Source organism: Tiliqua scincoides, chromosome 7 (assembly GCF_035046505.1).
Source record: "Tiliqua scincoides isolate rTilSci1 chromosome 7, rTilSci1.hap2, whole genome shotgun sequence".
Taxonomy (NCBI): Eukaryota; Metazoa; Chordata; class Lepidosauria; order Squamata; family Scincidae; genus Tiliqua; species Tiliqua scincoides.
In genome coordinates this window covers 10,377,419-10,395,721 of record NC_089827.1, presented here as the reverse complement: position 1 = coordinate 10,395,721, position 18,303 = coordinate 10,377,419, and the positions used below count along the sequence as shown (strand labels likewise).

At 41.9% G+C, this 18,303-nt stretch overlaps 1 protein-coding gene across 1 annotated transcript in view; it reads left to right on the top strand.

The window, feature by feature from the left end:
• Nucleotides 1-18,303, top strand: part of PTPRZ1 (protein tyrosine phosphatase receptor type Z1) — an 85,059-nt gene that overhangs the window by 51,375 nt on the left and 15,381 nt on the right. The window contains exons 13-17 of the mRNA XM_066633664.1: nt 8,419-8,510; nt 12,272-12,357; nt 14,636-14,656; nt 14,791-14,887; nt 16,684-16,766. Of these exons, the coding sequence (XP_066489761.1) occupies nt 8,419-8,510; nt 12,272-12,357; nt 14,636-14,656; nt 14,791-14,887; nt 16,684-16,766 (379 nt within the window). The remainder of the gene's footprint in view (nt 1-8,418; nt 8,511-12,271; nt 12,358-14,635; nt 14,657-14,790; nt 14,888-16,683; nt 16,767-18,303) is intronic.

Sequence of the window (18,303 nt, the reverse complement as noted above, 5' to 3'; positions counted from 1 at the left end):
CTCTCCAGTGCACGAAGCCTGGGTAAAGTAGATATGGAGGATAGACTGTTTCCCATGCAGCAAATCCCCCCTCTCCACGTCGCTGAAATGGTCCAATGGAAAGGCAGAGGCCAATACAGCGGTGTCGCAGGAGTTGCCAGAACTCCTGTGACTGTGTTCAGCCGTGAACTGCCTCAGGGACTCTGGCTCCGGATTTTGCCTCGAGGTTGACTCCTGAAGCCTTTTCCATAACTGGATGTACCCACAAGGCAGTGGAGGTTTGGAATCAGAGTTTTCCTTCTCTCAGATGAGCTGCCTTCCCAGGCTGACGAGTCCCATCTACCCGGTGGCTGTTTAGTCGCCTCTTAAGACAAGTACAGCCAAACGGAGGGCCTATTCTTATCCCCAGCCCCCAGGGAGTATGGGAGTACTCCCATGTATGGGAGTAGGCAATCCCAAAGTTACCCTGGCCCTAGGCTGTGTAGGGCTTTGAAGGTTAAGATCAGCAACTTGAATTGGGCCCTGAAAGAAAAAAAAAACAGCATCCAGTGCAGTTGCAAGAGCAATGGGCTGACATTAAACCGCCAAGCCCCAGTAACCACACAACCATCACATTCTAAACCAGCTGCAATTTCCAAACTGTCTTCAGGGGCATCCCCACGTTAAGTGTGTCATGGTAATCTAAATGCTGTGTAATCTAAAAGCATGGACCACTAAAGCCAGATGCAGCTGACTCAGATATGGACGCAGCTGACACACACCAGCTGAAGCTGGGCAAAAGCCCCCAGTGTCACAGCTGCTACCTGGTCATCCAGGCCCCCAGGCTGCACACCTTTTCTGTCCAACTGTGTTTTGCGTAACAAATTTTAACAATGACATGAAGCTACATGCGGCAGCGACGACCCTGCAGGGTAGCGCTTCTTAATATTTATTTATTTATTTATTCTATTTGTATTCCGCCTTTCTCCCCGAAGGGCACCCAAGGCGGCTATAGGTGCAATGTCTGACATTGTCACAAAGGTGATGTTGCATCACGCTACAGTCACTGTACCCTGTCTTGGCCTCTTGTTTGCTGATATAGTATCCTATGTGATTGGTCTCTACGCTGTACTGCTTGTGTTCCCTGTAAGAGGTTAATGACGCTTTTGAAAACTGTGGAAATGATGTTGTCCCCTTTTTAAAAAGAAATAATTAGTGGCACCTAACTATAGTGTATCTGCCACTAGGAGCTCCCTTCATGAATAGAAGGACCATTCTGCTTGTGAAAGGGGTCCTCGTGGAAGTGGCCCCTGCATGAGCAGATTGTTACTTTAAATCACAGAAATACCACCACTTACAGAGTGTGCTCCCAGTGTTAGAAGCATTGTCAGGATGTCACCATCAATTCACACATATATGTTTGTTTTTGTACCATTTATTTGTTTGTTCCTTTGTTTAAAAGATGTTTATATGGTTTTCTCAATGCCCAAAGTGATGTACAACAGTAAAATGACAGTACTACGTAATAAAAACATGAAATAAAAGCCATTAAAACATAAAGTAAAACCAGTTTAAAACAATTTCGGGCCCAGTCCTAACAGTCCACAGTGATGGGCTAAGCTCTAGTGTCAGCACTAGATGTCGTAAACATGCTGTAAAACACGTTTACAGCGCTATGAGAGGAGCTTTGGAGCCAAGCCAGCACCAGTTTGCATTGGGCCCAATGCCAGGAGGAAGGTGCTGGGTGGCTCCCAGAGGAAAGTAAGACAGTGGTGGGCAGTGGTGCAAGCTTTGGGGGCAGGGAGAGGCATTCTGGGGTTAGGGAGGGCAGAATGGGGGCAGGAGGGGTGAAACCGGTTGGTCCTCTGTGTCCGGCTGAAAAACCTGACATGGAGATTTTCAAGTCTGTGCCAGCAAAATAGCTGGCACAGGCTTGAAAAGCCCCATTGCGGGGCCTGGGGCTTTCCATAGGGGAAGGGGAGGAAGGTCCCTTTCCTCCAAGAACTTAGGCACTCCTGCAGCTTCCCCATGCCTGTGGGATACAGTGGTAACCATTTTGTCACCACTGTTTCTCCGGGTGCCGGGAAACATAGGATTGGGCTGTAAAACAATTGCAATATCAAGTGATACTGTAACAGATTTAATACTACAGATTGAGTGTTCATATAGCCAGGTCTTACACAGGTGTAATGTGATATACCGCAGATACTCGCCTATAAGTCAACCCCGCAGATAAGCCGAGAGCAAGTTTTGAGCCAACAATCATGGAATTTTCTATGACCCTTGGATAAGTCGGGGGTTAAACTTAGGAGGGTGTCTGACTATAGTTTTATCTGATTTTACCAAGGCCAGATCCTGAAAAATAACCTACCACTAATTGTTACCTAAAAACTGTAGTCTCTAATTTATTAAAAACACAGTAAAAGATCATAAGATACATTTTTATTCTTTTTTAAATTCTGGTCTTCACCACCTTTTTGTAAACACTGTCAGAGCAAGTGCACTGTAAACAATATACCAGTAAAACAGTGGTTCCCAACCTGGTATTCACATACTCCCAGGGACACTTAACAGGACCTTTAGGGGTACTTGAAAAGGAATGGAATAATGACAGAAAAAGGCAGGCTGTGCTCCAGAATGCACGGCCTGGAAGGGAGGTAGCTAGTTGGCTGTGAAAGCCCCACCAATAGCTAGTTTTTGATCATCAATTCATGTATGCACCAGTGATTGAAAACCAGCACAGTAAAAAAGCTGAAACATAATATGGAAAGTGTTCAATCCGCCAGAATTTCCCAGCACACTTCTGTGCAAAACAGTGCAAAGGCAAAGTCTTCTGTTCTTCAAACAGATGAAAAGAGAAAACACTGATACATAAATACATGAAGTCTGGGTTTTCATATGGGGGAGATGAGGGCTTGTATTATTAATTACAAACATTTTGCTAATAGGAAGGGTACAATTTATGGAAATGGGCCACCAAGGGATATACAAGTGAAAAAGGTTGAACCATGAATCAAATCCACCTTTACGGTGCCTAGTGTGTTAAGCCAGAAGCTCTACGTACAACAGACAACCCATAACACATAGCTTGGAGTGTGCAATTCATTTCACAGCAGAGAGATGCAGCTGCATATATTTGCAACCCTTTTTACTCAGAAGTAGACCCACTGCTTTCCATGGGTGTTATTCTTAAGTAAGAGTGCACTGAATTGTAGCTGGGAAAGGAGGGTCCCATCCTGGTGTTTCCAAAAACAGACCTGCTTTGCAAGCATTTGCAAAGCAGAACCAGGCTGCAGCAGAAGGAAGGAGAATAAAAGGTTAGCTTTGGCTGGAATGTCCCAGGAAAATTACTATAGGAACTAAGGAGGTGCCTGCCTGAGCTCATCCGAGAAACCATACTTTTCAGAGTTGAAAGGCTCTGCCCTCTGATTGACCCGGAGATCAGGCGAAGTGAGAATTGGAGCTTGATTACTTGGCAAAAATTTCACGTACCATAGGCGAGTATCTACAGTATTTTTATTGGAGTTAATTTCCACATTCAGCTGTGAGTCACAAACTGTACATGCATGTGTGAACCAGCCCAGATAAGAGAAGCACTCAAAAAGCTGCACATCATATTTTTAGTTTAGATTTCCTGCACATTTGTTCTGGATTTTGCAATGGGGATTTATAGCTAACCAACTTCATTTTGTTGACAAGCTTCTTTGTAGCTCTGTAGTATTCTACATGACTGTTCATATTCATCTTCCAAAGGGTCTTATCTTTAGGGCTAAGTGGTATTTGAAATATACAAAGAAAACACTGCTGTACACTTTAAGACCAGGATTGCAGGGTGTAGTCTTAGTAATCCTACATGTGTTTTGATCTTGTCTTTTTAGATGACATTGTGTTCATTTTGTTTCCCTGAAAAAACAGCTTTGTAACCTTGATTTTTCAAAATAAAACAAATATCCCATTAATGGTAATATCTCTTAGATGTTAAATTTAATCCTTCATGTCTTTTCCTTCATGTCTGAATAGAATTTGTAGCTCTTCTTTGCAATAATCTGAAAGAGAAGTTATAGGGACCACAAACACTCACTAATATTCTTTTAATATTTCTGCAACAGAACTATATATTTTCTAGAAATAAAATTCATTGTCCAATTATGCCAGCATTTCTGTTAAAATCAGAAAGATCTTTGTGAAGCTCAGATGCAATTTCGCAACATTGGGTCATTAAGTTGTATCATGTGATGCTTACTCATGTGAACTTGTTCAGGACAACTAACTGAACCATATACAAAGTATTCTTTAATTCTTCATCTTGCAGAAGCTTTTTGTTCCTCTGAGCTTGTTCACATATGGCATCATCATCATCATCATCATCATCATCATCATTATTATTATTATTATTATTATTATTATTATACTGCCTCTCTCACCAGCTCGCACAAGGAGTGAGAGCCTTACAGATCTAAGGCAGTTCACATAGACAGGCTATCCCCAAACCCCATTTTTACAGTAAGGATGTTTTCCTTCCTGTGTGGTCGTCATTCTTTTGCCAACATGTGCTGGTCTGAGCTTCCAGCAGGAACAGCCACAAATCAGCCAGGTATTATTCATTCTTGGCTGCTGACCTCCACACTCCTCCACCTCTTGGCAGCTTATCACAGTCGACTCCTTTGCCCTCTCAAACCCCGGTGATCAACAAGCCACAGCAAGTTCTTGTGGCTCTGTTCTCTCACAACAGCTTATCAGTTGTGACAGTCTTCCTTCCAATTCATGGCCAGGGTTATTCCTACTTAGCTTCTTCAGGCAAGACACACCTTTAACCTCCGTACCACACCTCACGATGACATCTCCCTCATGCACCACCATAAGAAGATGTACAAGATGCTCTGTATATAATTGGTTTTGATACACAGTTTTTTGTTAACCCGCTGTTTTCTATGTCCTTGAAAGAGCACAATGTTATACGTATTATCTTACATTTGCATCATTCACTCATTGTAACTGATGGATGAAATTGAATAGGCTCACTCTGACTGCAGTACCACATATATTTCCTTGTATCCAAGTAAGGGCACAATCCTAACCCACTTTCTGGCACCAACATAAGAGCAACGCATCTCTGAGGTAAGGGAACAAACATTCCCTTACTTTGAGGAGGCCTCCGTGGCTGCCATCCAACTGCAGGATGTAGCACATGTCCCATTGGCACTGCTATGCCAGTGCTGGAAAGTAGGTTAGGATTTGGGCCTAAGTATGATTAAGATCAGGTTGCAAAAACATTATGCAGATTTAAAAAGAGCCTCTTGATCCAGCTTAGCACACAAAATATGTGAAAAGGAAGATGTATTCCTATGTGCATAGATCCATGAAAGGTATATATTTTTCTACTGTATTAGTATATAAAAATTATAGTGGATCTCAAACTTCTTAGCATTGGGACCAACATTTTAAAATGAACTCTGTCAGGACCCACGTAACTTTACTGTATTTTAAAAAGGTGACCTAGAAAGAAATGACATTTTGTCTGTCTGTCTGTTGGCAAAACACTTGATCCATTTCTTATACTGAGGCAGCCCTAATGAATAGCCTCAAGGCTTGAGGGACTTAGTTATGAGACCCAACCTTTATCTGCCCCTACCTGACATTGATGGACTTGGAAAAAAACACACCAGAAAAAAAGATGCTCAAACATTTATCTCCCTTGCAAGCTTGCAGACTGCAGGAGCTCAGCAGTTTGAAGGGCAATTAGCAGCTATCTTGTAAACTGCAGGAGCTTAGTTCTTTGCAAGGCAGCTAGCAACTATCTGGTTTTTGAATAGCCTTGGAGCGTGGGGTAATTAGTTATGTGATCTTTCCATCACCCATGTTTTCATTGGAGGCTCTGTGGGACCCACCAGAAATCGGGTCCCGATCCACCAAGTGGGTCCTAACCCAAAATTTGAGAAATGCTACTCTATGCATTACATGTAAACAACCATACTCTGAACAGGCTTTCTCTATCATATGGAGCAGAAGCATAGACTTGCATGTATATAATCACATAGGACAATACTTTAAGGTACTATTTGTTTTGTGCAAGTAGAGGCAGTTCAGATGCCCCTCCCCTCAATTCGAAGTGCACATGGGGAGATGAGCACATCTGGCCACACCTTCTCGCCCATATGATAGAGAAAGTGGTTTTGCATCATCATCAAAACCAACCCTAAAACACCAGGCTGCTAGGATCCAGGGTTCTACTTGATCATTTAATGATGTTTACAAACCACATAAGCTGATATATGCATATACTTAAACAGGCTTATTTTCAATTTCATTCTTTCTTCTACTCTAGACCAGGGGTGCCCAAACCCCTGCGCGGGGGCCACTTGCGGCCCTCGGGGGCTCTCAATCAGGCCCTCGGGGAGCCCCCAGTCTCCAATGAGCCTCTGGCCCTCCAGAGACTTGTTGGAGCCCACGCTGGCCTGACGCAACTGCTGTCAGCAAGTGAACGACTGTTTGACTTCTCACCTGAGCTGTGGGACAAGGGCTCCTTCCACCACTTGCTGTTTCACGTCTGTGATGCAGCAGTAGCAGTGAAGGAAAGGCTGGTCTTACTTTGTGCAAGGCCTTTTATCGGCCTTGAGCTAGTGCAAGACCTTCATTCATTCATGTAATTTCCATCTCTAATATATTCATTTATGTAAATTTATTTAAATTTTAAATTGTAAATTAATTCTTTTTTCCCCGGCCCTTGACACAGTATCAGAGAGATGATGTGGCCCTCCTGCCAAAATGTTTGGACACCCCTGTTCTAGACCAATTGTTTATCAATGTATTTATGCTACAGTTGGTTGAAGCAAACTAGAACAAGGTGAAACATAGAATGAATTGCAGTCTGATCCACTATCCAGTTTTTAAAGTAATCAAGAGTTTAAAAAAATAATATTATTCAAATCAGTTGAATTACAGCAAATTAAACCTAAGTAATTCAGCTTTGTTGATTTCTGGATCAGCCAAAAAGTTCCACAAAATATTTGCTATTGGAAACAAAAAAGGAATGCAGGCCAAGTTTCCTAGAATTTAATAAATTTACAATTACAGTAGTACTTTTTCTTATGCAGATATCTTTTTAAAGTTAACCAATTGTGAATAATACTTCAAACAAAGCAAATGACCCATGTAATGTGTTGATTGCAGGTTTAATTATCTGAAGATGGATTTTTTAAATTAAAGGAATGTTAGATGCATAAAGCTGAAGTTGATTATTCTAGTCATTTGAATTGCTTCTTTTGCCAGATGTCTGTCCTATTATTTTTACATCTGGAGTATGAAAGAATATTCAAGCAAAATTGTGCAACACAGTTAACATTTTCAGTTAAATCACCAACTCCCCAAGTACATACTACCCTCTTCAGAGTAATTGGCAAAGGTCTGTCAACCTGTAATGGCTTGGCGATCAACCAATCTTTCTCCCTGAATTTTACCAATTTAATTGTGGGCTTCTGAATTCTTCATAATAGGTTGCTGTTTTCCATTCAGTGCCTCTGAGAAGGTGGAGATTTCTCAGCATGCTATAAAAAGGTGGTTTGAAACATGAATCCGGTAGTGTGCTAGTTAGACTATAAAATAGAACAATTTGCTAGCATTTGAATCTGAGTGGGGCAATAGTTTCAATAACACTGAGAGCTTTGAACAACTCATGCAGTAATACTTGGTTCAGTTTTGCATCCTTGAGCTATTCATTGTGATGGATGTTTGCAATGTCTTCTGCCTCTTCTTCAGGTAAAATCCGAGCATTTAATATAGGAATTATGTGCTACCTATTAATGTGATGTACTGAACTGGAAGGGCATGCTCCACTTGATGAAAAGCACTGTTCAGTCTCATTAATTTCTATAAGAGAGTTAAGGCATGTACTTGGTTCTCTTCCATGGAAACCAATGGGATCTAAACAATGCTTAACTTTTGCTGGTATTTGTTTACCATTCCTTCAATGTGGTGATATTGTGGTGATATTTAGATCTTGCCAGAAGTACAGGGTGACCCAAAAAAAAACAGAACCCATAAAAATTTTATTAAATCCTACAAAGGTCCAGCAAATTTCAAGAAACTTACTGGACTCAAACCAAGACATATTGGGAAAGACTATTGTTCCAATATTTCATGCACAAAGTCGACCTGTATACCCTGAAAGAAAAAAGAAGAAAAATTAAAATTAACAGTTTTATTCAAAGATTTGTGGGTTCTGTTTTTTTGGGGGGGGGTCACCCTGTATTTAGCTAGATTATTCAAATGCTTATTTTGTAAGATTCTTTTTTTTTTTTTTTACTCAAATCACTGTTCCAAGAAGTCTTACAGTGCAATCCTTGCATGTTCGGAAGTAAATAATATTCAATAGCTTACTCTCAGGAAAACTGCATAGGATTGCAACCTTATAATATTTTAGGTAGCTTGTATGAAATATTATTCCTTTTTTCTTTCTTTTAGAAAATGCTTCCAAACTGCACACTTTTATTTAGAAGATAACACATCACCTCGGGTGATAACTACTCCACCAGCACCAGTTTTTCCTGTGTCAGGTATTTGCTTTGAATTTATTGTATGAACCAGTGGTTTCCAACTGTGAGCCATTGCTCCCCAGAGAGCTGCAGAAACTCAGCCAGGGGAGCCACAGAATCCTTGCAAAAAAAATCCACCACTCTATGCAATGTACAGGATTGTAGTCCTAATGGAGAGCTGCGACCAATGGCCCAGTAGGTCAAGGGAATGTTGAAAAAGCCTGCCTGCCTGTTGTAAAAGCTTGGGAAACACTGGCATAAACTATAGCTCTTCCTGAACAATGATAGATAACTTTTGATGCTGTTATTGAAAATATAATTTTACACATAGCTTTTGTGTCAGTATGACCTCTAAATATAGCTTATATGCTGAACCGGTGTAGATTGATACACCCTTACAGAAGACCAGTGTTCTGATCCAATGACAGCATCCTATGCACATAGATGGCAGAACTCAGGCATGCAAATGGCTACTGTACAGGGAAACAAGACCACATCCAAAGATCCGGGGGTGGGGGGGGGCTATATGTACTGAGGTATGTAGGGGCCTGTTCTGGGCAGCCACAACCACAACAACATGCATACCACCATCAGTTATTGTCACATTTCCCTGTGATCAAGCGTGGTCCTCCGTAGGGCTCTTCTGGGGATAGATGCATTTTTAAAATATTTTAGCTATGGTTCTTTAAACCGAATTTTGCTAATGCTATTATTGGTCAAAACCTTTGGATTTATATACTGATTTATATACACATGCATGTAGTTTATGGTAATGATGTGGTTGACATGGAATAGGAATCAGGAACGAAAGATCTACTGGTGAAGACATTCCTAGTTTCAGCTACAGCACTCTAGAGTTTAGCTTATTGTCAACGCCCATTTATTTCCATGGTACTTACCGGCTTCCATTTACGTTCTTCATTTTAACTGGAATGACTGGACTTTAATATTATTTAGACATTCTGATATAGACATTCAGATAAACTGAAGTACTTAATTTCCATTCCGTTTATTTTCATTTAATTCAAATGATGAGCCAGGATGGTGTAGTGGTTTGGGAGGTGGACTTAGACCTGGATGATCCAGGTTCAAATCTCCCCTCAGCCACAAAGCCTCCTGGGTGACCTTGGGCCAGTCACTTTCTCTCAGCCTCACCTACCTTACAGGGTTGTTGTGAGGACAAGAAGGAGGGGAGGAGCAGCAGCTGTGCAAACCGCTCTGAGCTCTTTGGAGGAAGGGCGGTATAAAAATGTGAATAAATAAATAAATAAATTTGAAGGAGGTTCCTCTTCCTTCTTTTGCTATTAATGTCATCCCCAGTATCCCTGGATCTACTTATCTGTACCCCCTACACCCATTATTTTTATTTGTCTTGTTTACAGTCATGCAAAAGAACATGTGTCTTGCTTTACCTAGATGCAATAAGCAGAAAGCTTGTACTGTGGACAAGCAGGCAGGTAGCCTGCAGATAGAGGGGGACAGCTCAGGAACTGTTGACAGGCAACAGGAAGCATATGATCGGGCTGCCAATCTTCTTAGGGTCTGGAAGGGCTGCCATGGGTCCTTCCATGTTATTTTTGATAATGTTTGAAACAGAAATTTGGATCCTTTACCATATCCACTGAATTAAGTGGATCATCGATACATTTGACTTAATGGATCTGGTAGCCCACTTTTCCAACTTTTCTGATATAGCTATTAGTACCTGCTTCTCTCTAGTTCATTTTAATTAGAAAACATTATATGCCCCCAACCCCTTCACCAAGGTGTGGAAGTGGCATTACACATTTGTGCAATTTTTCTTAAGCTTGAATAGCGACTTCATTTTGTGTATTCAGGCCCATTCAAGTAAAAAAGAAAAGCAGATGGATCTCAATAGAAGTCAGTGAATTATTGGTAATTGAAGACTAAAAAAAAATTAGGTGTCTGTTGTTGCATCAACATCTGTTGATGCAAATATCAATTGTTTATTCAGCTTGCTTAATGTGGCCTCATTTTTGTAATCATTTATGAAATTATACACTGTGGAATTTCATAGTAATATTAGAAGAACCCTGGTGGATCAGTGATCGTCCATCCAGTCAAGCAGTTTCCAAACTCTGGCCCGTGGTCTGCCAGAATATTCATTCTGGGTGTGATGGCGGCAAAGCCTTACTGTTCTGGTGCAAAACAACCAGTTTTCATGTCATGTGATTGCAGAGCTTCACACCGAAGAGCAGCTTCCACCGCAGATCACCCTAGATGGCTCTTTGCCCTGGGGAAGCGACTGACCTGCATGAGTCTCTGCAATCACGCGGCCTGAAAAGTAGTTGCTACACACCAGTACAGTAAGGCTTCACCACCACCATGCCACCCCTGGAATGAATATTCTGGCAGACTGGATCTGGCCCTTGGACCAGAGTTTGAAAGCCCCTGATCTAGTCCTATATTCTGTATCCAGCAGCATGCAGGTATTTGCTTCCAGAGAGCCTTGTTATTGGTAGTGCATTATAAAACTCATGCAACATGCACACATGGGGAGGAAACAATCATGTGCAAGGACCCAGTGTAATGGCCAATGGCATGACTGCATAATTTGGTGGTGAACAGAATAGAGGCAAGGGTGAAGGTGCATCAAAAATTTTCTAAAGTGCTCAGAAACCAAAATGGGGGTTCAAACTGAGTCTAACTGAATTAGCCCACATACAGCCTGTTCCTGACTAAATCCCCATGCAGTGATCCCGATGCACACCACATTGCATCCCACAGGGGATTTTTGGTTTTAGGGGGTCCCTTTGTGGTAAGGGAACAGTTGTCCCTTTTAAAAAGGGTCAACCCCAGGACCCGCAACAAAATTTCTCTAACCATTAAGTGCATTTAAGAGACATCATTTTGCTGATGTTGAGAATAATAGCTTATTTTTTTGGAGGCTTTTATAAAAGATATTTTGGCTATGCAAATCTGAAGAGGAAAAGAACATAGCACAGCTGAAGGGAAATACCTCATAAAGATTTCCAAAGTACAGTCTGACTTCAGCATCCACTGGGTTTCCTAGAACCTTTTCCACCAATAACGGGTTCAGCATTACCTGATCTGTACCCTCCGGATGTGACCTGAGGTGTCCTTTGGAGGGTGTTCTGAGGCACAGGGAGTTCAAACGTGATTTTTCAAAAAAACTGAATGTGTGTCTTCTTAGACACCTCCCAAAGGTGTTCCGAAACATGGGGGGGGTGGCACGTGGCCTCCCCACGCCTCAGAACACCCTCTGGACACAAGAAGAGGACACCTCTGGTCGCATCTGAAGGATATAGGCCAACCTTCAGTGTGGGCCAGGGGACCTGCGTTGAGTCAAATCCACAGATGAAAAGGTCCGACTTGTATACAGACAAGTCTTCTTAAGAGTATTTTCAGATGGAAGATTTCTAATATACTGTACATGCAGCTTCCTCTCAGCCAACACTCTCAAACCAGATAGACTGTGCCATCACCAGGGCTGGTGATGGCCTCTTGTCTAAATGGAAGACTGGTGCATTATTCTGACTACAGATGTAGCACATTCCGAAGAAGGGATTGCTGGGAAACTGACAATCAAATCCTACCCTGCACTTTTTTGTCAGATTCTGTTATTGCTTCATACACTTCCAGTTTAATTCTGTTTAATTCCAGTTTAATTCTCAGATAAAAGCATTTGAACATCTGCATGTTTCATTCTGTTATCGTATAGTTGGGAAAAACTATGGATAATGTTACATATTGTATAGTGTTAAATTTTTTTCCTCTGTCTTTCCCTTTTCACCTTTAAGATGATGTTGGAGCAATTCCAGCAAAGCATTTTCCAAAACATGTTGCCGATTTGCATGCCAGCAATGGGTTTTCTGAAGAATTTGAGGTATGGAATTTTATCACATCAAACAAGAGATATTAAAAAACATCAGATTGACACATGATTGAAACGGCCAATAAACATTCAGGGGTATGACAGAACATTCAGGGTTATGACAAAACTGATAGAAGTTAGATGTGATTTGTCGGTGAAAAACTATACATCTACAAATATATATGGAGGGAATGTCTTTAGCACTAATCACTTTTTATGTGACCATAAAGTGTATCATGTGCACCAATGCGATAGTACTGAATATATGAATACTCTGTAACTTTTCTAACTTTTTCAATTCCCCATATTTGGCTATGAATTGAAATGACAGGAGTCTGAACAGTCCATCTGCATACACAATAGCATGGAATGTATGAGTGTGAGGTCTTCAGAATCAGTCACTAACAGCCCAATTCTATCCAAGGCTTATTGGGGATCTCACAGTCTTCCACCCTAAGTCCTGGATCTGAGGCACAAAAGCTTTGCCACCTTTGTGTGCAGCAGGGCTGCTGGCCCAAACTAGTGGAGCCTCCCCCCCAATACAATGTAGCTCCCCAATATTCCACTAGAACAAGTAGGTTGGTGGAGGGTGTGGTTCGAGGAAGGAACATGGGTGGTTCGGGGAAGGGAATGGGCCAGGCAGGGAAGGGGAGGATCTCAGTAGCACACACTGAGATTCTGTTCCCCTTTCCTCACCCCCATATGCCCCCTGGATCTTCTCAGACTTATGGTATCTACATAGCTTGCATAGGTCTGAGGAGACCCATTAATGGCTAGGCAGCCTATGGGGAAGTAAATAAGGAAAATCTTTACTTACCTCTCCCAGGCAGTCTAATTACCCCCCTGTAGCATGCAGCATGCGTCTGGCTGTGCCACTGGCGGGGGACAGGGTTGGACCCTAACAGTGCAGTCCTGTACATGTCTATTAAGGGCCCAGTCCTATCCCTGTCACTCCATAGCATGCAGTACCACCAATGAAGTGACTGCTGCATGTTGTGGTGGGGAAGGTGACTAGATGGCCTGTGAGAGATAAGAGTTTGACCTAAGCCTTGCAGGGCTGGCAGTCAGGCAGGGCTTGGGGAAGGCGAGAAAAGCGTTCTAGGGTGGGGGGAGGGCATGCAGGCCCATGGGCAGGCCATAGTCGAATGGAGGGGTGGGGACAGGATTCAGCACTTATGCTTGATCCTAACTCCAGTCCTGGGTGACACAGAGCAACTCCAAGCTGCTTGAATCTGTGCCACCTCTGTAGTTCTGAGTAGCCTCATTACCCGGGATAAGAGGAGTGAATTCCCCTTACCCTTTGCTAAGCTGTGGGCAATCCCAACCCTGCTCTGGATGCAGTGCAGGCCAGCTGGTCTGCCTGCTCCAGAGCAGGTTATGATTGGGGCTGTCAGTGTGACTTACTTCAGAATTGACTCGCCTGTGATTATGCTGAAAAATCTTGCATCAGTACTGCAGTGAGATATGAAGGCTTCATGTACATATGAAGCTTAAACATTTTGCCACAGATGCATGTTTACCTGCTTCACACATTAGATAGGAAAATACTTATGCTGAACAATAGTCAGTTCACTAGGTCAAAATATAACTGTAAAATTGCACTTTGCAATTTGTCAAATTCAGAATGATACAAAAAAAGCTCTTAGACTTCAAATATGTTTTAAGGTTTGTTTTTTTTACAATATTGCTGGAAAAAATAAGCAAATCTGATAATAGTTCTGGTTAATAAGTGATAGATGCATAGTGTTCCACTGAGATGGTGGAAATTTTAAGTGTGATCTCATTAAGCACCTAATTTCTGTGTCTTACATCACTGAAAAAGAATTTAACCCCATTCGCAATTCATGTATTTTAACTTTCCAGTGCATGGTGGAATATTTGCATGTCCCTCATGGGAAAAGTTGCTGCCATTAATATTTTTATTTGCAAAATAAGTTGTTTGTATTCACAAGCCACTTTCTGTGGACTAGAAATCAACAGAGACTTGTTCGTGGCTTCTGCATTGAATCAGCCGTCCTGATTCATTATATAATCAGTGGGTGTCCTGCCGTTAACATCAATGGAAAGTGGATTACATCTCTATTCACTAAAATTATATTTCAAAGTAAATTTTTTTACTTGCATGTTGTATATTAGAAATGCCCAGCTGTGTTCTATTATAAATGTGTATATCTGTGTATATTTCTCATAACCATAGTTACTTTCCATTGTATTTGTAATATTTACTCATTTGTTGCGTGCTGTGGAATTTGATTTATTTTTACTTTTTTTGCATTCATTCCTTCATTAGACACTGAAAGAGTTTTACCAGGTAAGGAATTCTTTCAACGTATCTTATTTTAGCAAAGAAGTAGTTGCAAGATATCACAGATAATTTATGGGGGGGAGGGGCAAGTATACAAATATATTGAAATTAAACAGTATGTATTGATTTTCCTTTTCTAGGAAATCCAGACCTGTACTGTGGATCTAGGCATTACATCAGACAGCTCTAACCATCCAGACAACAAAAATAAGAATAGATATATAAACATTGTCGCCTGTAAGTAGTCACATGTATCTCTTTGTATATGTTGAGTCTTTACATAGTCTTCCTGATCCAAAGTCTCTTGTATGCACCAATGAAGCAGATTTCTTGTGGACATCGTGGTTCCATGAAAGTTGTGTATGAGTTTCCTCCACACCCTTCATGTAACCTCAATGACTGTAAGAAATCAGCTTATGGAGATATATATATATATATCCCTTGACATGTGCAGAGTGGACCCAGTGGAGAAGCCTTTGCAGATGGTGGAGAGCCATGTGTGCACTTCATGGCCATAAGGAATCTCTGGAATGGAGTGAGTGTGGATATGTCCACTGGCATAGCTATGGGGGGGGAGGTGGCACACTAAGAACTGCAGGCACCAAAACATGCTGTATAGGTGGCCCCTCCCACTCACCATTGGCATTCTGGGGCAGTAATTGCAATGCACAGGAGAGCCCCTGCTTTGCCATTGCTGCTAAGTATGACTCCAATGAGTGGGCGAGTGGGAGGGGCCGCTTACATGGTGCTTTGCGGAACCTGCTGTACTTAGCTATGACACTGGCTATGACTACATAAACATAATCGCTTCCAAGCCATTACTCAGCTGAAATATTTTGTGGGTTGCTTTATTGATCTTTAAAATTTATTGTTGACCTTCCACTAACAAGACCAGTTACCCTGCACATGCCCGATCTCGTCTGATCTCGGAAGCTTAAGCAGGATCAGGCCTGGTTAGTAGTTGGATGGGAGACCGCCTGGGAATACCGGGAGCTGTAGGCTCATACCGTAGTCTTTCGAGACTGGAGGTTGCCAACCAACAAGACCAGTGTGAAAGACCAAGAAAATGTGGTGCTTCTTAATGCTTTTTTAAGGAAAAATGTGATGGGATAAGAGAATGGCACAAAAATATGAATGGCAAAAGAGGCAATGCTTTTGTTTTTCTATTTTAACACTTCTGGAATCTAGCATAATGATGACTCAGAGCCCAATCATATCCACACTTTCCTTGGAGTAAGACTCATTGATCATAAAGGCATTTACTTCTGAGTAGCCATGCATAGGATTGGGCTGTGAGTCTATAAAAGCCAGGAGAAACCCACATTCTAAGATGTATATCTACAAGAAAATCCAGAGTTGCCAATTCAGAACTTCCCCATGGGGTGAACATGAGTGCACCACAGTGCACCAGTCAGTACCTATTATGCAGGTCCCTATTTCAACTCCCATATGTATATTCAGCAGTTCTGCTGCTCCACAGAGCCTCACAGGCTACTTGTGTGCAAAACAAGACCGCGTTCTGCATGAAGAAGCAGGTCATTTAAATCTACATAACAGAGATGCATGAAGGCTTCAAATAAAAAGTAATTGCCAACCCATTGCAGGAGTATATCATTGAATAAATGGTACTTAAGAAATCAGTGATTTGAATCCATATTTAAAGACAATATCCCAAGTCCAACTGAAGTTGAAGGCAACTAGCTATGTGCAAAAACAAGTATCCCTAATAAGAACACACAGTTTCATTTGCATCAAAAGTTGCATTCAGCAAGGTCAGTGGGATCCAGATGAACACTGTGATGGAACTTTACAAATACTTAGAACTGCCTCTATTCACAAATCTGCCTTTCTGAAGCAGGCTGATTCAATTTTTCCTATTCAGGTACAGAATATTGGTGTTTGTTACAAATTAATTGTATTAGAATTCTAAATTTTAATTATTTAGATATTCTTTTTTTTTTTTAAATTCTTTTTAAAAAGCTGTTGGTACTACAGCATTGTATTAATTATAACCATTTTCCTCCCCAATGTAGATGATCACAGTAGAGTTAAACTTGCACAGCTTGCAGACAAGGATGGAAAATTGACAGACTATATTAATGCCAATTATGTTGACGTAAGTGCTTTTCCTATATTACTATCTGTCTGCTTCCTTTTATCGTTGGTCTGTGCTAGGGTCAGACCTCAGTGCTAATTATGGAAAAGGTCAGTGGCAACAGATAGAATGGAATACCCCTTTACAGTGCTGGAAATAGCAATGAAAAGGAAGAGAACAATGATAAGGAAGTTCAAGGCCCCATCCTATGCTCCTGCCTGCCCCACAGTACTGCAGCACTGAAATGGCCACTGCTCTATCGTGAGGGGCAGGAGAAGATGCTGGAGGTCTCATCGGTTCCCTTATCCTGTGTAGTAACCCGCAGCCCCTGTTCCAGCGAAAATCTGTGTCTGTGCCAGCGAAATCGCTGATGCAGATTTGAGTAGATCTGTGTAGGGCTTCCAGACACAAGAGGACAGATTAAATCCAGCGGCAGCCTCTGCTGCTGTCTCCACCACCCCTGTAGGCCACCCTGCCCCACCCAGAAACACCCCTTCCCCCCGCTCAGAAACACATCCTCACCAAGCAGAGATGCGCCTGGTGCTGGAGATGCACCTGGAGATGCACCTGTACTAGAGATGCACTGAGCGGAAATGCATCTTTTCTTACCGCCTGGCACTCCTCTGTGTTGTCCTCCCTGCTGGCCCCTTTCCCAGTCAGCTGCTGCAATGTGCCTTATTGCACGTTTGCAATTACCGGGGCAGTTTGCTAGAGAGAGGCACTGCCCAGATAGAAGATGGGGCTGCCCATCAGTCTGATAAGTCACAGGTTAGGTGGAATGGATGGAGAAATGTTACAAGATATGGTAGTTTTTGAATCAGAGATAGGCTTTCATGAGTAGACTACCTGAGGATTTATTATGAAGGTTTTTATTTCATTTTTTTTTAAACTCCACCTTCCTTCAAGATACACAGAAAAATATGTGGTTATCCCATATTATCCTCACAAAAAATATTGGGTTACGCTGAGACAAGGATGGAAAACTTGTCTGGCCAAAGATTGCCCCATGGGCTTCACGAAAACACAGGGATTTGAACCTAGTTCTTTCCTTGGAAAAATAGTTCAGGGAAGACTGATCATTCAGTGGTTGAACAAATGCTCTGCATGCAGAACATTTCAGAGATGTTCTCTATAATTAGAGATGTCCCCTGCATCTCTAATTATAGGATCTTAGGTAGCAGGGTGAGAAAAGACATAGCCCTAACCTGACATAGCCAGTCAGAAGAGACAATATTGACCTAAATGTGCTGGGGCAGCATATGCCAGCATCATAATTTTAATATTCCATGAAGTATTAGATTGCAAAGGCCGGTTCTTGTTAGTGCAATAGTTTTTGCAACAGTGGCTTGTGCTTGACAGCTCTGGGCTTTTATAGTATCTGCAGAAAACAAATGAAAATCATCTTGTGAAGGGAGGAGGGCATGGCTCCATAACTGAGGAGATACTTTGCATGCAGAAGGTCTCAAATCCAGTTCCTGGCATTTCCAGATAGGGTTGGGAAAGACTCCCCTGAAATCCTGGAAAGCCACCAACCAGTTAGTATAAACCAGTGTCTCTC